General features: G+C 45.5%; 2 protein-coding genes across 2 annotated transcripts in view; both read left to right on the plus strand.

Annotated features, from left to right (window-relative positions):
• The window catches only part of CCDC180 (coiled-coil domain containing 180), a 49,330-nt gene extending 42,580 nt beyond the window's left edge, over window positions 1-6,750 (plus strand). Inside the window, exons 35-38 of the mRNA XM_058159506.1 lie at window positions 888-999; window positions 3,452-3,557; window positions 4,653-4,791; window positions 6,161-6,750. Coding sequence (XP_058015489.1) covers window positions 888-999; window positions 3,452-3,557; window positions 4,653-4,791; window positions 6,161-6,292 — 489 coding nt within the window. The 3' untranslated portion in view covers window positions 6,293-6,750. The remainder of the gene's footprint in view (window positions 1-887; window positions 1,000-3,451; window positions 3,558-4,652; window positions 4,792-6,160) is intronic.
• A 10,563-nt stretch (window positions 6,751-17,313) lies between these two features.
• RALGDS (ral guanine nucleotide dissociation stimulator) overlaps window positions 17,314-25,478 on the plus strand; it is a 106,564-nt gene continuing 98,399 nt past the window's right edge. Inside the window, exon 1 of the mRNA XM_058159220.1 lies at window positions 17,314-17,866. Within this exon, the coding sequence (XP_058015203.1) occupies window positions 17,849-17,866 (18 nt within the window). The 5' untranslated portion in view covers window positions 17,314-17,848. The remainder of the gene's footprint in view (window positions 17,867-25,478) is intronic.

The following is a 25,478-nucleotide window of genomic DNA, read 5'->3' on the forward strand; positions in this document are numbered from 1 at the left end:
ATCCATCCATCTACGTCTGTCTGTCAATCATCTATCTATCTATCTATCTATCTATCTATCTATCTATCTATCTATCTATCTATCATCTGTCTGCCTATCTATCTATCTATATCATCTGTCTATCTATTTATCAATCATCTATCTATCATCTATCTATCTATCTATGTATCTATGTATCTATCTAATCTACCTACCTACCTACCGTATCTATCTATCTATCTATCTATCTATCTATCTATCTATCTATCTATCTATCTATCTATCTATCTATCTATCTATCTAATCTACCTACCTACCTACCGTATCCATCTATCATCTATCTATCTATCTATCTATCTATCTATCTATCTATCTATCTATCTATCTATCTATCTATCTATCTATCATCTGTCTGCCTATCTATCATCTGTCTGCCTATCTATCTATATCATCTGTCTGTCTATCTATTTATCAATCATCTATCATCTATCTATCTACCTATCATCTATCTATCTATCTATCTATCTATCTATCTATCTATCTATCTATCTATCTATCTATCTATCTATCTATCTCACTGATAATATCTTGCTAGTTTGGGTAATGAAACGCCTGCAAGGAAGCAACCAAGCTCAGAGAGCATCAAGGACTCCCCCCCCCCAAAAAAAGGTGCATTTCTAGAAAGGGCTCAACCCAGTCAAATTTGAACTGAAATTCTTCCCCTCACCCCACCCCGGCTCCCCAAGTCAGTCACGGCCCCAAGAGTGAGCAAGGATTCTAATCTTGGATAGAGCCTTACCCTGAGTCTATGTAGCCTCCAGAGGCCTAGAGCCCTCCTAGGAACCTCTTCTCCTTGTCTGCCAGCTCCTTCGCTCTCCTGATGGTGACCCCCTCCCCCCCTCCCACAGGTGTGCGTCACAGAGTGCGCCCAAAAGTTTGTCTCTACCTTGGCCACTTGCACCGAGACCATCCTGATGGAGCTGGACAACAGCCTCACCATTGACGATGTCCAAGTAGGAAGTAAGTCATCACCAGTGAGCCACCTCCATTTTCCGAAGCACGCCAGGTTTTGCTTGGAGAAGCAAAGCAGATCTCAAACACCCCTTTTTTTTTTATTTGCATTTATATCCCGCCCTTCTCCGAAGACTCAGGGCGGCTTACACTGTGTTAAGCAATAGTCTTCATCCATTTGTATATTATATACAAAGTCAACTTATTGCCCCCAACAATCTGGGTCCTCATTTTATCTACCTTATAAAGGATGAAAGGCTGAGTCAACCTTGGGCCTGGTGGGACTTGAACCTGCAGTAATTGCAAGCAGCTGTGTTAATAACAGACAGACTTAGTCTGCTGAGCCACCAGAGGCCCTTTGTTCCTTTAGCGTCATTGTTCCTACTGGTTAGCCCGCCTGCAGAAGGGGAGGGGGGGAAGATAATTTATACAGATAGTCCACACCTTACGACCACAATCGAGCCCAAAATTTCTGTTGAAAAGTGAGACCTTTGTTCAGCGAGTTTTATTTATTTATTTATTTTAATTTATATACCGCCCTTCTCCCGAAGGACTCAGGGCAGTTTACAGCCATGGGTAAAAAGCCCAAATCAAAAAGTTTAAAAAGCGTTTAAAAACTAATTAAATTAAAGGCTGAAAGAATTATAATAAAACTATATTAAAACCCCAATAAAAAAGCTTCATTAAGCCAGCCCTACACAATGGAACAAAAAGTTTTGCCCCGTTTTACGCCTATTTATTGCGAAAGGAATCACTGCAGTTCTTAACTTAGTCACACGGTTGTTAAGTAAACCTGGCTTCCACATTGACATGGCTTGTCAGAAGGAAGCAAAAGAAAATCGCTTGACACTCCCCGCCCCCCCCCCCAAAACTGGGACGCCGTAGCCAGTGGAGGCTTGCTACCGGTTTGGGCAAACGGGTAGTTGCGACCTGCGAGTGGCCTCGCCCTGCCCCCACCCGCCCAGGCACTATGCCGCCTTGTTCAGACATATTTTTTAAGCCGCGTGCCTGCGTGCAAGCCGCACACAAGAGCAAAGCGCGTGGTCACATTTTCGGTGCTGGGCGAACCGGTTGTTATTTCATGCGCTGCAACTAGAGATTATAATTTAGGAATTATTTTAGATTATGATTGTTAGTTTTGATACCCTGCATTTTGTTCTGGGAAGTCGGGGTGGGGGGTGGGGGGTAAGGGGGAGGGGAATTGGGGGGTTGAGGCTAGTGATGGAGTGATGTTAATGTACAGGGATTATTGAAGATGTATAAATATAATTAATGTAGGGTCGGGTCTGCCCAGTTACCATTTTAGAACGGTGGGGAGGGAGAAAAGAGGAGAGAGTAGGAGGTAGGAAAGAGGAGAAGAGGAAGGAAGAGGGGTAGAAGAGGGAGAAGGAAGGTGGAGGGTGGAGGGAGGAGAGGATGTAGATAAGAGAAGGAGAGGAAGGTCTGGAAAGTAGAAGAAGGTAGAAGAGGGAAGAGTGTTAAAAAGGGGGGGGGGGTGACTGGGCAAGCCCGACTAATTGTATATAACTGTACATTGGATGAGTTGTTTGACATGATTGTAAAAATAAAACTTTTTTATGAAAAAAAAAAATTCATGCGCTGCTCACCTCCGGCTGCAGCCATCATAAATACAAACCCGTTGCCAAGCCTCTGAATTTTGATCCTGTATCCGCGGGGATAGGTGCAACGGTCATAAGCGTGAAAAACGGTCGTGTCGCTTTTTTCCCCCAGCGCCGTGGTCACTTTAATGGTCACTGAGTGAATCGTTGTAAGTCGAGGACCCCCTGCAATAATTTTTGTGACCCAGGCCCAAGTAGGTAGTAATAAACTTAGTCCGTGGAAAAACAGACTTTATTCGAACAGCTGGGAATTACTTCATTCCCAGCATCGTTCAACTCAAAGTAAAACAAATGCCTCCCAACACAAATTCCTCAGTTATCTCACAAACCTTATTCCAATTAGGAAAACTGCCAAAGGCCCTTCCTGGCAGACATCCAGAAGCCACAAAAACAAAGACATAGACGAAGCAGAAGACGGAGCAGAAGACGCAGCTACAATGTTGCTTTCCGGCAAAGAGCCCAAGAGCTGTTGCTGGTCTTTTAAGCCTTATGGGAGGGGCCAGTCATCTCTTGGCCTTACTCCCGAGTCGTCCACTCTGCTTGAGCTGCTCTTGCCTTCTGGCAGCTCTTCTCATGCGTGCATTAGGTACAGTCTCCTCCTGTTCCTCTGCCTCACTACTCTCAGTCTCTGAGAGGCTCTGGAGTCCGCACCTCACTCCCCGATGGCCCTGGCCTCACCTCAGCCTCATCGCTGTGTGACTTCGTTGCCAGCTCTGCAGGCTGCTGACGAACCACAACAATAACTGTTGTTATTGTCACAACAATAACTTAACTGGGCTTGGATCGCAACAAGGGAATAATCGAAACGCCTCTTTCTCACCCGATCTGTGTTTTGTCGCCAGAAACGGAAAAAGTCCGAGAGAGAACCATCACCCTGATCCGTCGTAAGAAAGCCGGTCTATCCTTAGAAGTGGAAGAACGGAAACTGGTGGCCGAGCGGGGTAGCAGGTGATGTATCTCTGCCCTCTTGACGGGGCGTGGATGACTTTACGGCCACCTCCGCTTGGGACAGGCCCAGCCCGGGACCAAGATCTTAGCTGACAAAGCGATGCTTACTGCAGGCAGTCCTCGACTTAACGACCAAAACCGAGCCCCAAATTTCCATTGCTGAGCTAGACAGTCATGAAGTGAGTTTGGCCCCATTTTACGGCCTTTCTCTTCTTCCCCCGCCCCAGTGGGGAAGCGAATTATTGCAGCTCTTAACTTTGTGACACGGTTGTTAAGTGAATCTAACTTTCCGCACTGACTTTGCTTGTCAGAAGGTCACGAAAAAGGGGCGTCACGTGACACTCCTCCCCCCCCAGAATGCTGCAACCGTCATAAGTACATGCCAGTTGCCAAGCCTCCGAATTTTGAATCATGTGACCACAAGGGTCGTAATTGTGAAAAATGGTCCTAAGTCACCTTTTTTTCTCAGTGGCCGTTGTAACTTTGAACGGTCACTAAACAAATGGTTGTAACTCGAGGACTAACATGTATTGTCTTCAGTCAGTCCCTGTTCTTCAAGAGGGGTGTTGCCTTCCCTGGTGCCCCTCGTGTCTGTGTGACAATTTGATGGTGCTACCAAGAAGGGACACGGTGGCTCGGCGGCTAAGACGCTGAGCTTGTCGATCGAAAGGTCGGCAGTTCAGAGGTTCGAATCCCTAGCGCCGCGTTAACGGGGTGAGCTCCCGTGACTTGTCCCAACTTAGCAGTTCGAAAGCAGGTTAAAAAAAAAATGCAAGTAGAAAAATAGGGACCACCTTCCGTGCGCCTTTGGCATTGAGTCATGCCGGCCGCGTGACCACGGAGACGTCTTCGGACAGCGCTGGCTCTTCGGCTTTGAAACGGAGATGAGCACCGCCCCCTAGAGTCGGGAACGACTAGCACATAGGTGCGAGGGGAACCTTTACCTTACCGAGAACCAAGGAAGAGAGATTAAACATGCATCAGGCTTGCTAAAAACCCTTAAAAAGGGCAGCGATGTTATTTATTCCTTCGGGATCATCTTCCCCCCTCCCGTTTCTCTTTGGGGAAGAGGGGCTGTTCGTTTGCATTTTGCAGAACCTGGCCTGGCATCCCACAAACGACCATCCCGAGTCTGCCGAATCAGATCATCTTTCGAGAAACGGCCTCCGTGACCACCGGCAAAACCACACTGGGCCACGTCGCTGCGGTGGAAGAGAGAGACGCCGTTTACCAAGTAGGTAGTCGGATTGAAGGGACGATGGAGGCTTTGGTGGGAAGAGAGAGGTCCAAAGTTAGCAACTTTGGGATGAGCAATTTTTTCCCCCCCATCCCTGCCATCATACACATTCGGATGGGGTTCAGCGGTGGTTTTCAGATCATGTTGTTACCGGTTCTCCCCGAATGCACACACTTGACTTCCACACTTGCGTTTTGCTTGTGCTATTACTATTATTCTCTTTGCTTCGTTTTTGTATTTTTTTAAAAATCACCTCTTAGAATAGAATAGAATAGAATAGAATAGAATAGAATAGAATAGAATAGAATAGAATAGAATAGAATAGAATAGAATAGAATAGAATTTTTTATTGGCCAAGTGTGATTGGACACACAAGGAATTTGTCTTTGGTGCATCTGCTCTCAGTGTACATAAAAGAAAAGATACGTTCATCAAGTTACAACATTTACAACACAATTGATGGTCAATATATCAATATAAATCATAAGGATTGCCAGCAACAAAGTTACAGTCATACAGTCATAAGTAGAAAGAGATGGGTGATGGGAACTATGAGAAGATTAATATTATTATTATTATTATTTATTCAATTTTTATACTGCCCTTCTCCCGAAGGACTCAGCCAAGGTAAAACAGACAATGTAATAAACAATTAAATTACGAATTAAAAAACTTATTACATAATTGGCCTAAAACTTTGGAACATAAAAACTAAAACCCACTAAAAATTAATAATAAAAATTTAAAACTAATAAAATTTAAGCCAGCCCCGCGCGAATAAATAAATGTGTTTTTAATTCGTGGCGGAAGGTCCAAAGGTCAGGTATTTGGCGTAAGCCCGGGGGAAGCTCGTTCCAGAGAGTAGGAGCCCCCAATAGTAGTGCAGTTTTAGTAAATAGTTTATTTATTTATTTATCATATTTGTATACCACCCTATCTCCCAAGGGACTCAGGGCGGTTTACAGCCAAGTAAAAATATACATAAATACAATATACATAAATACAATATACATAAATACAAGTTAAAACCCCAATTAAAAAACTTATTAAATACGGCCGAATATTAAAACCCCAATAGAATAATAAAAACCCCATTAAAACCAAATATAAAATTTAAAATTCTAGCCCACTTTGACAGTGTTGAGGGAATTATTTGTTTAGCAGAGTGATGGCCTTCGGGGAAAAACTGTTCTTGTGTCTAGTTGTTCTGGTGTGCAGTGCTCTATAGCGTCGTTTTGAGGGTAGGAGTTGAAACAGTTTATGTCCAGGATGCGAGGGGTCTGTAAATATTTTCACGGCCCTCTTCTTGGTCACTCTAAATGCCAAATACAACCAATACTTAAATTTTCTCCTTCGGCTTACATAGAAATTCAAGGAAACGCTCCAGATGGAGTTTGCCAGGATCAAAGAGGAAAACTCCGCTCACCTTATGAAAACCCAACACTGGGCCCATTGGTGGAAGAAGTCCGTGCAGAAAATCAAACAGCTCTACTTGTGAACCAGTTTTAATCTCCCTTTCCTTCCCCTCTTCCCCCCTCTTCTCCTCGTTTGTTGTGATATAGACGTATAATTTACAGCTGTAGGAAAAGATAAATGTTAGTCTGGAAAAAATAAATTAAAAAAAAAACCGCTGCTATTTTTGCATATCTTGGCATTTTCTGAAAGAATGGATGATCAGCGTTTCTCAAACTTACCGATTTTAAGGCCTGTGGATTTCAACTCCCAGAATTCCCCTGCCGGCATCTAGTTACCAATAAACGGTAATTATGACACTATCCTATTCTGTATTTTCTAAGTACAGGTAGTCCTTGACGTACGACCCAAAATTGAGCCCAAAATTTCTGCTGCTAAGTGGGGCAGTTGTTAAATGAGTTTCACCCCATTTTACGATCTTTCTTATCACGGCGGTTAAAGGGAATCATTGCAGTTAAGTTAGTAACACGATTCAGTGAATTTTACCACATTGGCTGAATTTTCTTGCCAAAGTTGCTTACCCACCGTTGTTAGGCGTCTGAGTTTTGATCACATAACCGCCAGGAGGCTGCAACGGTCGTTAAGTGTGAAAAATGGTCATTAAGTCACTGTTTTTCAGAGACGTAAATTCGAACTAAACAAATTGTTGTAAGGCAATTGTAACTCCTGTTACTTAGTAATACTTAATTATAAAGCTATGCCTATTTGTTATTTTTCAAGTCTCATTTTTCTCGAGCTATATGCAGATTGACTCGTCAAAAGATTCTGTGTTTCATGCTTTTGGGTTGTTGTTTTTTTTTCTCCTCCCACCAGATCTCTACTAAATATGGAAGTGATTCTCTCCACCAAGAGAGAGAAAGAGAGAAAGAGAGAGAGAGAAAGCAAAATAAAGATTTAAGCTTCTCTCTCTGCTGCCCCGAGAAGATTAAAGCTAATCGTTGAGGCTTCGTCACTTCGTCTGGGAGGTTTTTAATAACTTCCAAGTTTAGCTCTGCCAAACTTAAAACTGATGGGACTTCAATGATCTGCACGGATTAATTGCACTATTTCTATACTTCCCAGCTGAAAATAAACTCCTGTACCGAATTATTAAAATATAAAACCGCACCATTTTCAAAAGCAGATCCAGGGTAAAGAGAGTTTGAACCGGTTTGGGGGACTCTTTCCTTCGCTGTTGGCCACTGGGTGTAAGGACCGGGTTTGGTTTCGTTTTTGCCACGGTTGTTAAAGCGAATCACACGGTTGTTAAAGCGAATCACTGCAATTAAGTCATTGCCCAACTCCCTCTTATTCCTTTGTTTTCTGAAGCCTGCTGGGAAAGGTCACCGATAGCGACCGCATAACCCCAGGACGCTGCAGCCGTTGTAAGTGTGAGGACCAGTTGTAAATTCCCCTCCCCCTTTTTTTTTCCTTTTGCAACGTTCAATGGTTGTTAGCAAATAGTTGTATGCTTTCTTTTGCTCTCGCTCTCTCTCTCTCTCGCATACATTTTTTTTTTAAATTTATTCGCAAAATGCCAAAAGAAAAGAACAATGTTTTTACAGAGACAAAAACCAGGCGTGAACTTTTTTTGTTTCTAATGTAAGTTTTCTTAAAAAAAAAAAAAAAGCAAAGTAACTCAGCCGGATCATTGCATAGAGCTGGGGAATTCTGGGAGTTGAAGTCCACCAGGCTTAAAGTTGCTAAGGTTGGAGACCCCTGGCATATTTATTTATTTATTTATTTTATTTATTAATTGCATTTGTATACCACCCTTCTCCCGAAGGACTCAGGGCGGTTAACAGCCAATTTAAAAGATACAATAAATACACATTAAAAACAGACTAAAAATTTACATAAATCGTGGCCAAAAATATTAAAAAACTAAATAATACAAAAAAACTAAAACCCCATTTAAAATGACTTAATCAGGCTAGCCCAGCTCGATGGAATAAAAGAGTCTTCAGCTCACGGCGGAAGGTCCGAAGGTCGGGGAATTGGCGAAGCCCCGGAGGCAGCTCGTTCCAGAGGGCAGGAGCCCCCACAGAGAAGGCCCTACCCCTGGGGGTTGCCAGTCGACATTGTTTCACCGATGGCACCCCAAGGAGGCCCTCCCTGTGGGAGCGCACATAGAGCAATGGTGCTAATTAAATCGCGTTCTGACTCCTGTGCATTTCATAGGATTGTATCTGTGCAATTGCGGTTCCTGGCCAGCTGCCTCTTTGCCACCAGGGGTGGGTTCTACTTAGCTTTACTACCAGTTTGCAACGCAGATCATCTATGACAACATCCGGGCGGGTGGACGGAGCCTCCCACCGCTTTTACTACCGGTTCGCAAGAACCGGACCGAACCGGGAGCTGTTGTGTCTCGTCCGATCTCACCACAGCCAGGGCCTTCTTATCTGCTTCCGAACACGGAGGAATGTCCTAGTATGCCTCCCGGCCCCAGCCCTGGCTCCATGCCCAGACAGGCTGAAGAGGAGGAAGTATCTCCAGCCCCCAGCTCTGGCTCCATGCCCAGGCAAACGGAACAACTAGACCACTCCCCTTCCTCCACAGCATGTGAGCCTGAGGAAGGTCAATTGCCAACAGCTGCAGACTGGAGTGACCCTCGCGTCAGAAGACTTGATAGGCGGCGGCAACAGAAGGAAGGGAGGGGCAGGCCTGGATAAGTGCTGAGTCATGGAGCCACACCCCATGGCCTATATAAAGGATCTGCTTTCTGGCATTCTCTGAGTCAGGCAAAGTCTAAACATATCTTGCTGAAGTCACTTTCTGGTCTCCTGCCTGCCCTGAGGACTTTGCTAGGACTTTGGCAGAGCTGCAGAGGCACGCCTGATTCGGATTTCCCTGACCCGGCCGTCAGCGGAGGAGTGGGACACGACAGGAGCAACCCACCCCTGCTTGCCACTGTATTATAAGAACATTGGCTTAGCTAGCTTTGCTTGCCCAGGTACAGCAGCGCATGTGACTGGCAGGTTTCTACGCCCCAGAGCACACGCACAAAGCCAGTTATACAAATGGACTAACACAAACCTCTCGGGTAGTGCAAACATTGCGCTCGGACAAAACCCGCCGAGGCTTCCAGAGCCTTAGCTGCGATGTTGACCCGTTGCGGTGAAATTTGAGAGTCACAAAACACCTTCGACACGGACCAGTCGCAGGCAGTTCCTCGGCCCAAAATTTCTGTGGCCGAACGAGAGTTTTTGGGGGAGTTTTTGCCCTGTTTTACGACTTTTCTCGCCCACGGTGGCTAAGTGAAACACTGGGACTGGATAAATGGTCTTTAAGCGAATCTGGTTGTTAGGCGAATCTGGCTTTGCCGTTGACCTTGCTGGTCAGAAGGTCGCCAAAGGAGGATCACTTGACGCTGCAAACCGTCATAAGTACATGCCAGTTTCCAAGCATTCCTGAACACATGACCACAGGAATGCTGCAACGGTCGTAAGTGTGAAAAACAGGCACAAGTCACTTCTTCTGGTGCCGTTTTTAACTTCAAACGGTCACTAAGCGAATTGTTACAAGTCAAGAACTGCCCGTACACTCGGGTATGATTCATGTGAACAGCTAAATGAAAACCTAGATTATTTTTCTGCTCGTCAGCCAAAGTTTCTGACTCAATCCTTAGTCAAAAATAGCTATCATAATAACACACACACACACCCCACTCAAAATTCATTTGTTCCATCTTCTCCCTCCTTCCTTTCCTCCCTTTCTTTCTTTCTTTCTTTCTTTTGTTTCTTTCTCCCTCCTTCCTTCCTTCCCTCCCTTCTGATTCTAATTACCTTCCTCCCTCTTTCCTTCCTTCCCTTCCTTCCTTCTTTCTTTCTTTCTTTTGTTTCTTTCTCCCTCCCTCCTTCCTTCCTTCCCTCCCTCCCTTCTGATTCCAATTACCTTCCTCCCTCTTTCCTTCCTTCCCTTTTCTTTCTTTCTTTCTTTCTTTCTTTCTTTTCTTTCTTTCTTTCTTTTGTTTCTTTCTCCTTCCTTCCTTCCTTCCCTCCCTCCCTTCCGATTCCAATTACCTTCCTCCCTCTTCCCTTCCTTCTTTCTTTCTTTCTTTTGTTTCTTTCTCCCTCCTTCCTTCCTTCCCTCCCTTCTGATTCTATTACCTTCCTCCCTCTTTCCTTCCTTCCCTTCCTTCCTTCTTTCTTTCTCTTTCTTTTGTTTCTTTCTCCCTCCCTCCTTCCTTCCTTCCTTCCTTCCTTCCCTTCTGATTCTAATTACCTTCCTCCCTCTTTCCTTCCTTCCCTTCCTCCCCTTCTTTCTTTCTTTCTTTCTTTCTTTCCTTTTCTTTTCTTTCTTTCTCCCTCCTTCCTTCCTTCCTTCCTTCCCTCCCTTCTGATTCTAATTACCTTCCTCCCTCTTTCCTTCCTTCCCTTCCTTCTTTCTTTTTCTTTCTTTCCTTCCCTCCTTCCTTCCTTCCTTCCTCCCTCCCTTCTGATTCCAATTACCTTCCTCCTCTTCCTTCCTTCCTCCCTCTTCCTTCCTTCCTTCTTTCTTTCTTTCTTTTTCTTTTGTTTCTTTCTCCCTCTTCCTTCCTTCCTTCCTTCCCTTCTGATTCTAATTACCTTCCTCTCTCTTCCCTTCCTTCCCTTCCTCCCCTTCTTTCTTTTTCTTTCTTTTCTTCTTTCTTTTCTTCCTTCTTTTCTTCTCCTCCTTCCTTCCTTCCTTCCTCCTTCTGATTCTAATTACCTTCCTCCCTCTTTCGTTCCTTCCCTTCCTTCTTTCTTTCTTTCTTTCGTTTCTTTCTCCCTCCCTCCTTCCTTCCTTCCTTCCCTCCCTCCCTTCTGATTCCAATTACCTTCCTCCCTCTTTCATTCCTTCCTCCCTCTTTCCTTCCTTCCCTTCCTTCCTTCTTTCTTTCTTTCCTCTTTCCTTCCTTCCTTCCTCCCTCCCTTCTGATTCCAATTACCTTCCTCCTCTTTCCTTCCTTCCTTCCTCCCTTCTTTCTTTCTTTCTCTTTCTTTCTTTCTTTCTTTCTTTTCTTCTTTCTTTCTCTCCTCCTCCTTCCTTCCTTCCTTCCTCCCTTCTGATTCTAATTACCTTCCTCCCTCTTCCTTCCTTCCTTCTTCTTTCTTTCTTTCTTTCGTTTCTTTCTCCTCCTCCTTCTTCCTTCCTTCCTTCCTTCCTTCCTTCCTTCCTTTCTTTCTTTCTTTTCTTTCTTTCTTTCTTTTCTTTCTTTCTCCTTCCTTCCTTCCCTTCCTTCCTTCCCTCCCTTCCGATTCCAATTACCTTCCTCTTTCCTTCCTTCCCTTCCTCCCCTTCTTTCTTTTTCTTTCTTTCCTTCCTTCCTTCCTTCCTTCCTTTCTTTTTCTTTCTTTCTCCTTCCTTCCTTCCTTTCTTCCTGTAATGGAAAATTGTCATGAAAAAGAACATTTGGGAGAGATTTGGGTAACAGGGAAAAAAAAAAACAACCCAAGGAAATCTGCATTTAAATTTTCTTTATTGGGGATTTTCTAAACATACAGTGCTTTTATAATTTCTCAAATTATGATTTCACTTTGTCATTAACGGGGCATTGAGGGCAGATCAATGAGGAAAAAAAACCAAATCAGCAACTGTGGAATCAGGCTGCATCATAACAAAATTGACAAACGGGGGTCCGAATACTTTCTGAACGCGCTGTATATATGTATTTAAAAAGTATTTGTATGGCCACCTATCTCGACCAAGTGACTTCAGCCAAAACTCAGCCCAACACAATGGGAAAAAAATACAAAACCGCAATATGTAAACCATTCGACCCTATTCTATCGTTCTATCGATATTCTTATTTTCTATTCACTAATTTCTATTTTCAGTTCTATTCTAATTTCTATTTTTTAATTTTCTATTCTATATTCTGTTGCTATTCTATTCTATTCTATTCTATTCCTTATTCTATTCTGATTTCAGTCGCGTTCTGCTCAATCCTATTGTAGATTGATTTAGGCATCCTGTGTCTTAGAGAGCCTATTTACAGCCTAATTTTCCCCCCCCCCAAATTTGGCTTTTACCGTTTTTGACTTGGGGAGGAAAATCGTCTCTTTCCAACCCAGAGAAGGAAAATGTGAGAAAAACTTCTGATTTTTCCACCCCTCCTTTGCTCCACCAACTCAGCCTGGATTAGCTCTGCTGGCTCTCGTCTCCAAAGATGTTTGTACTCTGTGGAAATGCCAGCTTTTTTTTTCTTTTTTTAAAGCAGCAAAGCGAATTAATCCCGTTTTTATCTTTAAGCCCATGTCTACTTGGCAAATGCGATCAACGTTCCCTACAGGTGAGATCACGGGGCGCCGAGGAGATGAGTCAACAGAAGGGCATCTTTCCGCCTTTCCGTTACGCTCATCCGACAAGCCCAACTAGGATTAGCATGGAGGGCGAATCCGGGTTTATTCGGCAGCTCAGCCCAAAACCTTTGCTGTGGAGTGGTTCGCCAGCATGCTGCAGAGCTGGCAGCGGAGTCGGACAGTGAGGAGGCTGGGGAGGACTATGGGTCAGTCCTGGAGCCGGGAAGGCCCGGACGAGGGCTCTGCTTCGGAGGCAGAGATGGGGCCAGGGCCATCTGGGAGCGATGCGCGGACTCCGGAGCCTCCAGAGGCTGACAGCAGAGAGGCAGAGGAACAGAAGGAGCCTGTTCCTAATGCACGCATGAGGAGAGCTGCCAGAAGGCAAGAGCAGCTGAAGCAAAAAGGACGACTCAGGAGTAAGGCCAGGAGATGATTGGCTTAAAAGACCAGCAACGGCATTTGGGCTTTTTGCCGGAAAACAACGTTGATATAATTGCTCCTTGTGTTGCTGCATTTATTTCTTGTCGGCATCTTCCGCTTCTGAACTTTTGCCAAGAAAAGCCTTTGTCCGTTTGCCTAATTAGACCGAGGTTGGTGATAAGACTGAAGACTTGTGTTATGAAGAATTTGTTTTGATTTAGTTTGGACGACGCTGAGAATGATTTTAATTCTCAGCTGTTCTAATAAAGTCTGTTTGTTTTTGAACTGATTGCATCTACTACTACCTACTTGGGCCTGGGTCACAACAGTCTGTTCTGGAAAGGCTTGAGACAAGCTATAGATCCATGTAGATATAAATAAAGGGATAAATAAATAATATGGCTTAATGAGCAGACAAAGATGCCTCTGGCCGCTCCAATATTATTCTGGGCAACCTCTGCAGGCTGCTAATATAAATTTGCCCGGGACAGTTGGCGCTCTCTATATTCCAACAGTCCTCGACTTACAACCATTCATTTAGTGATTGTTCGGCATTTGTGACGGTGCTGGAAAAATCGACTTGCGACCGATCCTCACGTTTATGACCCCGTCAAGAGTCCCGAGTCATGCGATCAAAATTTGGGGCACCTATTTATGGCAGGAGCAGCATCCCAGGGTCACTTAACGGTCATTCTGCAACCTTCCCAGTTCGTTTTCCGAAGAAGGAAGCCGGATTTGCTTAACAACCGTGTGGTCCGGCAGCAATTCACTTAACGACCGCGGCAAAAAACAACAACCCAAAAACAAATCAACAACAACAACCCCAATAACGTTGGATGCACCTCACTCCCAAAACCATCTATAACAACACAGACCTAAACTGTGTGACCCTCCGGGATGAATTCCTGCGCACTGTCGACACCGTTTGTGTTGTTCACAATCTTTTAAGCCCCCACCCACCCACTGTACACATACACACACATAAAATAAGAGTCTTCTCGTTTCCATAGCAACTCCCACCGGGGGCCCTTTTTCTGTTGCCCAAAGCACCGGTGATCAAAATTAAATTTAAATTTTACCCACCCACCCACCCACCCAAAAAATTGAAATAAAAATGGCACGGGAGGGGGGGGGCGGAGGTTTGCAATGACTTCCCGCCCCCTTCTCCTTGTGCTCTAGCAACGAAGCCGAAGCCTCCTCCGTTTGAATCGAGATGAAGTTGTCGTCGTCGGAGAGGTGGGTGGGTGGGCACGGCTTCGATCACGTGGCAGGGGTGAAGGAGCTAGAGATCAGCATCCTCCTCCTCCTCATTTTGGGGTGGGATTTGGTTAATTGGAAATAAAAAAAACCCTCTCCTTCCCGGAGGGGTGGGGGGTGGGTCCTGCTTGGACCGGAGAGACGTCTCTGCAGGACGTTTGTAATCTGGAAATGGACCAGGAACCGCTTTTCCTGCAAAGCAACCTGTGGCATCTTAAAGATGGATAATTGGATTGTGGTGGGGTTTTTTTTGGTTTTTCAGGGCTTTGCAGTGAGCGATAAGACAATGGAACCCATCGACGTTATTATCTCCATCCCATCCTGGTTTTCCAGCCTCTTGGCAGCTTCTCCGCGCAGGCAGTCCTCGACGTAACGACCACAATTGATTTCCGTTGCTAAGCGAGGCGCCCGTTAAAAGAGGCGGGGGGACCCTCCCAGTTTTGCCACCTTTTTTGCGTGAAGAGAGTTACTGCAGTGGTTGCGTGAATCACCCAGTCGCTAAGCGAATCCGGTTTCTCCCGTTGACGTTGCTTGTCGCAAATGGGGGTCACGTGACCTGGGATGCGGCCACCTTCGTAAAGCTATGTGCCCCCAAGGGCCTGAATTTTGATCCCACGACCATGTGGGTTCGCACCCCTGAGTCTCGGCCTTGAGCGAAACGCAGCAATTTTTTTCTCGGGGGTGGTGGGGTGGGGGTTTCTGTTGCCAAAATAAAGCCAAATTCTGCCCATGCTCAGGAACCCTGTCTCAGCACCCAGTTCAGATTTCATTCTGCTTAAAGATTTCTTTCTGTGCGTTCAGGGTTTGGGATAGCTGCAGATGACCTCCCTTCAAATCGGCTCATCATCTGGAGAAACTCTTCCTTCCTTCCTTCCTTCCTTCCTTCCTTTCCTTTCCTTTCCTTTCCTTTCCTTTCCTTCTCTTTCTTCCTCTCTTTTTCTTTCTTTCTCTTTTTTCTTTCTTTTCTTTCTTTCTTTCTCTTTCTCTTTTTTCTTCCTTCCTTCCTTCTTCTCTTTTTCTTCCTCTCTTTTTCTTCCTCTCTTTTTCTTCCTCTCTTTTTCTTCTTTTTCTTCCTTCCTTCCTCTTTTTCTTTTTCTTCCTTCCTTCCTTCCTTCCTCTTTTTCTTTCTTCCTTTTTCTTTCTTTCTTTTTCTTCCTTCCTTCCTCTCTTTTTCTTTCTTTCTTTTTCTTCCTTCCTTCCACTTTTTCTTTCTTCCTTCCTTCCTCTTTTTCTTTTCTTTTCTTTCTTTCTTCCTTTCTTCCTTCCTTTTGTTTTTCTTTCTTCCTTCCTTCCTTCTCTTTTCTTTCTTTTTTTCCTTCCTTCTTCTTTTCTTCTTTCTTTCTTTCTTTCTTTCTTTTTCTTTATTTCTTCCTTCCTCTCTTTTTCTTTATTTCTTTCACCTTTTTCTTCCTTCCTTCCTTCCTCTTTCTTTCTTTCTTTCTTTCTTTCTTTCTTTCTTTCTTTCTTTCTTTCTTTCTTTCTTTCTTTCTCTTTCTTTCTCTCTCTCTCTCATTATGTAAACGTTTAAATCCTTTTTCCACTTTCGTTATTAAGGCACAATTCTGCCCCCACAGAACTGAAGTGCGTGCTTTCTTTTTCAATTCTCCATTTTTTAAAATATATATATATATATATGATGCCTGCAAAGTAGGCTTTAAAAGAGCCCCCAAACCCAAACAATAGCCCATCAATTGCCAATCAGTGAAACAATAGCAATAATTTTAAATATATAACCGCTAAAATAACGGTCCCGGCTGCTGTTATGTATGCATTTTTTTTGGCTGTTCTAAGTTTTTTCATTGCTTTAACTGTCTTAGAATTGTCAGCTGCCTGGAGTCACTTGGCTGAGATGGGTGGCTATAGAAACCAGTCAATCAATCAATCAATCATCAATCAATCAATCAATCAATCAAATGTTATTTGAGGAATAAGGTACTGCTCAGGACTGCTCAGATAGAGTGGCCTTCATGAGCTGTATCAGGGTGCTTTAAAGCAAGGTGGCCTCTCACACATATGTTAGATAGCTTTCCTTTGGCATTCTGCAGATGCTCAGAAACAGCCTTGGTTCTTGGTTTTCCACAGTTTTGTCTTTCAGGAGAAAAGACACTTGAAAGGCCAGATTTCTTTTGGGCGGGGGGGGGGGGGGAGGGAGAGGTCTTTCTTTCTTTCTTTCTTTCTTCCTTTCTTTCGTTTTTCTTCCTTTCCTTTCTTTTCCTTTCCTTCTTTCCTTTCCCTTCCTTCCTTCCTTCCTCTTTCTTTCTTTCTTTCTTTCTTTCTTTCTTTTTTCTTCCTTTCTTCCTTCCTTTTTCTCTTCCTTTTTTCTTTTTTCTTCCTTCCTTCCTTCTTCTTTCTTTTTTCTTCTTTCCTTCCTTCCCTTCCTTCCTCCCTTCCTCCCTCCTTTTCTTTTCTTTTCTTTTCTTTTCCTTTCCTTCTTCCTCTCTCTCTCTCTTTATTATTGATCGATTGATTGCAGCAGTCCCATTGCATGAGTGTGAACATGTTACACACTGCAGGGCCGGCGCAGTGTGCAACATGTTCACACCAGGAGAGTTTTGTTATTCTGATTTATTGGGTTAGGGATTTTTCTCTCTTCACTCTGAGTTGTATTGTGTTAGGGTGTGTGTGTGACTGACTGGAGGGAGCTCAACCAATCTCATTGCACACACCTTGCGCACTGGCAATAAAAGATTCGAATTGAATTGACTGATTGATCGATTGCAAGGTAAAGAGACAGCTTTAAACCCCTTGGCCTGGCTAGCTGGCTTTCTGCATGCGCTCAGGAGCCCCGGCCAAGGCACCTTTAGCTTCCCACTGCTTTTGTGCGCGGTTCTTCTTCTTCTTGTGGGCGGTGCAGTTTAACATACACACACACATGGGGGGGGCTGTTTTACCTGCTCACCGGTGGCTGAGTCACGTTAGCTCTCCGCCCCTTTCCACTCCTTCCCCCCCCCTCCACTCAACCATCACCACCCCCGGGCGCTTCCCTTCGGCTCCTCCGCCTTCTAGCTCCCCCGCGCGATCCTAAGCCCAAACCTGCGCTGCTCTGGTGGAGCGGGGGGGGGGCGCGGGGAGCGGGAGGAGGAGGAGGAGGAGGAGGAAGAGGAGGCGGGGTGAGGGGGGGTGGGGGGGGTTGGCTCGGGTCTCCCTGGGTGCTTTTGCAAACCCAAGAAATTGACCAGATTTCTGACCCAAAGCCAAGAAAGCCCTGCCGGCTGAAATTGACCCGACTCTGGCTTGCAAACTGGACCATCAACCAGATCTAGGGTGCGATTGAACCGGCGGCTGCGGGCTGCGGCTGCCAAGCTCCCGGGCGGCGGGCGAAGTGGATGGAGACGCCGATCGGGGACGATCGCCCCAGCTCCGCCCGGAGAAGGCGAGCAGGAAGCCCGGATTATTATGGGTTTGGAGGACAGCTGCTGAACAGCGCCTGGGTGGTGGCAGCGGCGGCGGCGGCTCTCACTTGGCCAGCCCTGCGCTCCTCCACCTGCCGCCGCTTCTTCTTCTTCTTCTTCCTCCTCCTCCTCCTCTTCCTCCTCCTCCTCCTCCTCTCCTAGCGGGTCCTCAAGCCCCCCTCCCCGGGCCTGCATTGCACCCCCCACCCGCCGCCCCCGCCGCCTTTCTCCTCGCCCGGCTCCCTTAGAAACGATGAACGGAAAACCATGATGCTGGAGACCCAGGTAAGGCGCCAGGCTGGAGAAGACTTGGCTGGGAAGGGAAGGGAAGGGGCTGGAGAGGGGGGTCCTCGTCCCCACGACCCTCACCTTGTTTGGGGATGCGGGGTGGGTGGGTGAGGCTTCCCCCAGGAAGGAGTCGCCTTCCCTTCTCCCACCTTGTCTCCTAAGCTAGGCTTGGCACGTGTGAATGCAGCTGTCGGGGTTTTTGAGGGCGCCGGGGAAGCCCAAATTCGCATCTGGGAAAATTGGGGGGTGGGTGGGTGTTTGAAAGGCCGGTCTGGAAAATAGAAAGGTCCCCCTCTGGACAAGGGAACTGGGAAAGGGGAACTGGGAATGGCTGGGGAAGACCCAGCTTTAGTCACAAGGGTTCATGTCATGTTCCTAAGGATTCATTACAATTACAAGGTTTAATGGTGGGTGTGTGTGGGTGTTAAAGCAAGGGCTCACCCCCACCCCAGGGTGGCCATTGCACTGGGGATGTTGGTGGGGTGGACTAGATGATCCTTTAGAGGCCTCCGTCCGGACTCTCTGGTGATATTTTTATTCTGTAGAAAGAGCGGTAGAGAAGGAACTCCGCGACACACCTTAGATCTGTCTTCATTTTCAAGCCCCGGGGGGGATCATCAGCCCCACTGCAGGGCCCTTGTGGGGGGGTGTCCATGGCGGGGCCCCCACTTGGAAAGGTCTATCCTGATGCCTCTTGCCTGAATCATTCAAATCGCAGGCTTACAACCGCAATTGGGCCCAAGGCAGAGGTGGGATTCAAATAATTTAACAACCGGTTCTCTGCACCTAATGACCAGCTGGGTAGGCGTGGCTTGGTGTGTCATGTGACTGTGTGGGTGTGGCCAACTCAACATCACTCACGTCGATGGGCGCTTCGTCTTAGCTGTTACAATGTAATAAGGGTTAAACCGGGGAGGCAGTTTCTGTAAGCAGGGCAATAAAGAATAGGCTAGAAATAACACCAGAATGTTTCCTTTCTGCCTGCCTTACAGGATTAGCCCTGTAAAGTGGGGGGGGGGGAAAGATTTCTTCCCAACAACCGGTTCTCCGAACTTCTTAGAAAGTTAACAACCGGTTCTCCCGAATAGGTGCGAACTGGCTGAATCCCACCACTGGCCCAAGGTTTATGTGGCTAAGCGAGGAATTTTGTTCAGTGAATTGTGCCGCATTTTACTACCGTTCTTGCCATTCGGGGTTTAAGCGAATCGCTGCCGGCGTTAAGTTAGTAACATGGTTGTTAAGTGAAAATTCCCACGGGCCTTCCCCTTGGCTTTGCTGGTCAGAAGGTCCCCAAATCGCACGACCTCGGGACGTTGAGACCATCATAAACACGAGTCGGTGGCCAAGCAAGCATCTGAATTTTGATCACGTGGACCGCGGAGAGACGACAACGGTCGTAAGTGTGAAAAAGTCGCTTTTTTCCCAATGCCGTCGTAACTTTGAACGGTCGCTAAATGAACTGCCTGTACCAGTAGGTAGGAATGGAGGATGGGCAATGTGGGGTGAAGCTTTTAGGGGGTCAGACGCAGATCTCGAACTGCGGCTAGAGCGATATTGGGGCTCCCGAATTGATCCCACAAAATTGTGGGACGCGACGCGCTTAAATTCCCAGGATTGTGCTGTTCTTCCCCAGTTTTGCCACCTTCGTGCTGGAGTAAGAATTACCTTGGAAACGTTAAAAAGTGCGTTGGCTGGTTTGCTAAATCTTGAATTTGGTTTCCAGATGGTTGAGAAACTTGAAAGCCACAGACGATGATATTATCTCTTTTATTCATTAAACATGAAACTCAGTCAACCGAAAATTCAAAAAGGCATCACAAATACCACTGACTGGTGCTAATGGCTGATGCGGGTTACTGCCAGCATCCTAGGTATCAACCAAGTACCTTTTAAGATGTACGATGTTCCGAATAGCGCACTTTTTTGCAGTTCCGCTGGTGTTATTGCAGGAAGCTGCAATCTGTTGATGTATCTTATAAAATTCTTGGACATGGTACCAAGTGCCCCGATGGCAGTGGGTATCACTGTGACATGTTTCATCCGTAATCGCGTAGTTTCGATGGCCAGGTCGCGATATTTCGTGATTTTTTCCCCAGTTCTTTTTCTTTGACTCTGGCGTCTCCTGGTACCGCGATGTCAATAAATTGTACGTTTCGGTTTTCCACAACCATGATATCTGGCGTGTTGTGTTCCAAGTGACGATCCGTCTGTATTTATTATTATTTACACAAAATAACAGTATACACAGCAAATGAGATAACTATGCTGGATTTCTTATCCCAGATCACTAGTCGAACACTTCCCAAGCGTTTAGGACTGCGTGATGTATCGGCGAATTATGCGAGCAGATCCCAGTAAGGTGGCCTTCTGCAGCTGACCAATGGTGATCTTGTCAGCGCCAATTGCTTTTAAGTGCTTGCCTAGGTCTTTAGGCGCAGCACCCAGTGTGCCGAGTACCACTGGAACCACCTGCCCTGGTTTATGCCAGAGTCTCTGCAATTCGATTCTCAAATCTTGACATCTGGTGACTTTTTTCAAGTTGTTTCTCATCGATTCTGCTGTCGCTAGGTATAGCAATGTCGACTATCCACACTTTTTTCTTTTCCACAATCGTGATATCCGGGGTATTGTGTTCCAAAACTTTTATCAGTCTGTATTCGGAAATCCCACAGTAGTTTTGCATGCTCATTTTTCAATCACTTTTGGTTTATGATCCCACCAGTTCTTTGCTACAGCCAAATGGTAGTTGTGACACAAGTTGTTGTTGTTATTTTCCTTTGAAGTTAAGACACAAAGAACCCCACCCATAAAGAGATCCTTTCTTGTTGGTGGGGAGGTTAATTGGAATCCTGCTGCTTTTTTTTTTGGGCTTAGCCAAATAAGCACCTTGGCTGCTGACATCAGCTGGAGCCAACGAGGCCTGTGTCAACCTGTGTTGTGTTGTGCTGTGTCTGAACACGGCGCAACGGCAGCGCCAGGGTTTAATAATTTCCGCTGTGAAAGCAGTCATGTCTGGGATCTACGTCTGGGAAGAGAGGATTTATTGACGGCGTCCGGAGAAAACATTTCCGTAGCCAGAATACGGAGTAACAGAGTTGGAAGGGGGCCTTAGAGGTCTTCTAGTCCAACCCGCTGCTCAAGCAGGAGACCCTACGCAGGATTCAGGATTATTAACGGTTCTTCCTGATCTGGCCAGGAGGTGGCGCCAGCTGCTTCGGTGGAGATGCCGGAATACCTTCCGAAAAGAACAATTTGTTCTGACATTTTATTATATAATGACTAAAATACTTAAATGGGAGACAAGGGCCCGTGAATCACCATTTTGTATTTCTGGCTTCTTTGTGGTTCGCTGAAACTCTCGGCATTCCAGATCATGCCTTTCTGGTCCCAGCTCAGCCCCGAAACTGGGAATTTTTTTTAGTTTTTTATTTTGGCAAGCTCGATTGACCCAAGGCAGCTGCAGCATCACCCATTGCAATGAATCTGAGCTGGCAGGGATTGGCCTTAATTATAAGTCGCCCTCCTTGGCTTAACGGCCACAGCTGTGTCCAATATTTCTGTCGCTAAACGAGACATTGGTTCAAACGAGCTCTGTCCCATGTTACGGCCTTTCTTGCCACGTTCGTTAAGTGAATCCCTGCGCTTGTTCACCGGGTTGTTAAGGGTATCTGACTTCCTTCCCCATTGTCTCTGCGTATCGGAAGGTCACAAAAGGGAATCGAATGACCCCCCCGGGAGTTTCCATCAGTTTGCCACACAAGAAGAGGGAGTCAAGCTATTCTCCAAAGCACCTGAAGGCAGGACAAGAAGCAACGGATGGAAACCGATCAAGGAGAGAAGCAACCTAGAACTAAGGAGAAATTCCCTGACAGCGTGAACGATTAATCAGAGGAACGACTTGCCACTGGAAGATGTGAACGCTCCAACGCTGGAAGAAGAGATTGGACAACCATTTGTCTGAAATGATACAGGGCAGTGGTGAAATCCTCCGCGGTTTCCCACTGGTTCGCTGCCTGTGTGTGCCATATGCATGCTTCGCGAGCATGCGCAGCGCACACCAAACACGCGTTTCACACGTAAAAGGGCTTAAGAAGTAGAACAACGAGGGTGGGGGGGGGAAACAGCTGGATTTCCTGCTTTCTAGTGTTGGAAGAAATATCCATCTGGGTTCAGTTCCAAGTGGGGACAAAGACACTGGAAACATGGAGGCTGCTTGGAAAGATGGTTTAATGGTGGCCAGGATCACATGGCTTGAGATCCTGAACAGAAAAGGGCACGAGATCCTGTGTGCTCCCTGGTTTTATGCTTTTTCTGAGCTTTGAACTTTCTGGGGCACAGGAAGAGTATCCTGATTGGTTGTCAGACTCCCAGTGGGTGGGGGTCTTAGCTAACATTGTAGGTTGTCTCTCAAGCTTGCTTGAGCCTTGCCATGTGGTAAGATTCTGTTGCTAGATGGGTAGGGGCTAATCCTATCTTTGTCATGTAGACAATGGACTGGCTCAAGCCTTAATGGCCCATTGACAAAGGTGGGGAGAATGAGTGAGCTTAGCTGAGGCTTTTAATGGCCCATTGACAAAGGTGGGGGGGAGTCAGGAAGCTGCTTTGTCTTTAAAACATGTTTCTCCATTTCTCATCCAGGGAAATATATTTTGCCTTTTTAAATATTTTCTAAAATATTTCATTCTTCTAGGAGCGGGGTGGGTGCTAAATTCCTACAATAGCAAATATAAATCGGCGGCACAGCTGATTGTATGGATGAATCAGTAGCACAAAGTTCTCCCGAACCGGTAGCTTTTATTACTACCTGTTCCCCCGAACCGGTGCGAACCGGTAGCATTTCACCCATGGGTAAAGGGTTTCCTGCCTGAGTAGGGGGTTGGACTAGAAGACCTCCAAGGTCGCTTCCAGCTCCGTTACTCTGTTATTCCATCCATTGCTTCTTGTCCTGCCCTTCGGGTGCTTTGGGGAGAATTTTAAAAAATAATAATCAAGCCACCCCATACAAAATGCCAAGCCATCGCAACGCCACCCCTTGCAAACGGTCAGGTTTCCCTGTGACTTGAAAGGAAGGGCATCGTATAAAAAACAGTCGGGCACCTTCCTGTTTTTGTTTCCACGTTCAAGGTTGGGGATTTCCTGGTGTTTCCCGGATCGACTCTGCTGAGTTTCGGAATTCGTTTTTTTTGCCTTCGGAAGGTTGAGTTTGTGGTCTCTTGGCCGCTTCATTTTCTGAGATCAGCCAACAGCGGTTGTCTGCTGCCATCTTCTGCCGACCTGAAACATTTGAACATCTAATGGAGAAGGAAGAGGAGGAGGAGGAGGAGGAGGAGGAGGAGGAAAGGATAATAATACTGATTTTTTTTTAAAAAAAATAATAGCTTCACAGTACAAACTGATAAGCACTTAGCCCCCGATAAGCCAGATGCGACTGTGTTACAAAAAAGCAAATGCAGATAATGTGTTGCAAATATATAGATATACATATAGATATAAATATACAGAAGTAACAACCTGTTAAGATAGTACAGACAGTTAACCATCGGTCAATTGCAAAAGGCAGCTTGGCTTGGAACGGTGAAGATACATTTAATATTATTATATGGGACCGGAGAGTTGGACCGAAATGCCAGATCCAGTCTAAACATCTGACTGACTGTGACAAACAATAATAATAGGAGGAGGAGGAAGGAGGAGGAGAAGGAAAGAAGGAAGGAAGGAGAGGGAGGAAAAAAGGGAAGGAGAGAGGAAGGAGGAAAGAGGGAGGAGGGAGGGAAGGAAGGAAAAGAGAAAGAAAGAAAGAAGGAAGGAAGGAAGGAAGGAAGGAAGGAAGGAAAGAAAGAAAGAAAGAAAGAAAGAAAGAAAGAAAGAAAGAAAGAAAGAAAGAATCAGGTTTCTCCAAATGAAAAGTTTATTTGAATGGAGGTCATTTGCAGCTATCCCAAACCCTGAACATACACATTCGTTATTTTTCTTTCAAATTGCCCTGTTTTTGCCCACCTACAAAGTGCCAGGATCCCGCTGATTTCACTCCTCAACCGAGGATTTATTGCCTCGCTTTCTTTTCCAGTTTTGAGCTTGGTTTGGCCATCGGTCAAAGAAAATATTTTTCAGGAGGCAGAGTTGACGTCAAGAGAGCTGCGAGGTGACTGCCTGGCCAAATGCGAAGGCCGTGTTTTGATTTCTCCCAAGAGAGGGATGAACAAGAGGAGTTAATCTAGATATAAAATTTCAAAGGGAGAAAAATGAGTGGACCGGCAGCTCCTTGCAATGTGTTTCCCAGGCAGGGCAAAACAATTGCCTGCATTTGCATATTTTTCTCCCTGTAATTTTAAGCCCAGCAGAGCAGACTCCGTGGATATACAGAATTATTTCAGGCTGCAGATTGGGAATTGGCGAAGCCCCTGAAAATGGAAATAATCCCCGTGTGCAGAAAATAAAAGTGCCAGGGGAATGGTGGCCATTTTCCAGACCACTAGTTTTCTGTATGCAGGGTTTTTTTTTGTTTTTTGTTTTTAAAAAGATAAGTAAAGATAAATATAATTATGGTGTGCAAAAGGAGGGAGGGAGGGAGGAAAGGAGGAAGATAAAAGAGGGAGGGAAGGAAGAAAAAAGGGGAAGGAGGGAAGGAAGGAGGATAAAAGGGGAAGGAAGGAAAAGGAAAGGAGGGAAGGAAGGAAGGAAAGGAAGGAAGGAAGGAAAGGAAGGAAGGAAAGGAAGGAAGGAAGGAAAAGAGGGAAAGGAAGGAAGATAAAAGGGGAAGGAAGGAAGGAAAAGGAAAGGAGGGAAGGAAGGAAGATAAAAGGGGAAGGAAGGAAGGAAGGAAAAGGAAAGGAGGGAAGGAAGGAAGGAATTCTAAAAGTAAATGAGGGAGGGAAGAAGGGGGAAAAAGTTTTTAGCTTTTCAAAATGCTTTTTAAACGCGTGTTAAAAGAGTTGGATCCTGAAATGACCCATTTCCTGACAGCGTTTGCCCAGGACTAAGGACCAAAAGCATTGTGTGAATTTTTCCATGCCAGGACTTGGCTTGGCTTGCTTGAAAGGTGGAGTATGCTCGTTTCCAAAACGAACTTTCGGTTGTTTTAAAAAACGGTCGTTTGTATTTTTGTCCTTCCGACGCCTGGTCTATGACCCTCATAAAACTTGGGCTCTGTTTGGATCTACTTTCTTACTTTCGGCAAACTTGCGTGGCATCAATGCGGGACGGTTGCGGCGTGAGGCTTCAACGCACCCTGTCTTGGTTGACAAGTTGTCCCAGCTCCTTCCAGTTAGAACGCCTTCCTGCTTTTTTTAAAAAAGGGTTTTTTAAAAAAAAATTATAATACAAATTAAAAACAGTGGACGGTTTAAACATTTTCATCAACGTTTGTCATATAATTGATACACTTCCTTATCTCTATACATATTTACACCAGTAGTGGGATTCAGCCAGTTCTCATCACTTTGGGAGAAATATATACCGTGTGATCAAAATGAATAAATAAAATAAAAAATAAAATAAAAAAACCTCAGTTGTTAACTTTCTCAGCAGTTTGGCAAACTGATGGTTGGAAGAAATCATTAGGGCAGAGAACCGGTTGTTAAATAACTTGAACCCCGCCACTGATTTGCAC

Source organism: Ahaetulla prasina, chromosome 16 (assembly GCF_028640845.1).
Source record: "Ahaetulla prasina isolate Xishuangbanna chromosome 16, ASM2864084v1, whole genome shotgun sequence".
In the NCBI taxonomy this organism is placed as follows: domain Eukaryota; kingdom Metazoa; phylum Chordata; class Lepidosauria; order Squamata; family Colubridae; genus Ahaetulla; species Ahaetulla prasina.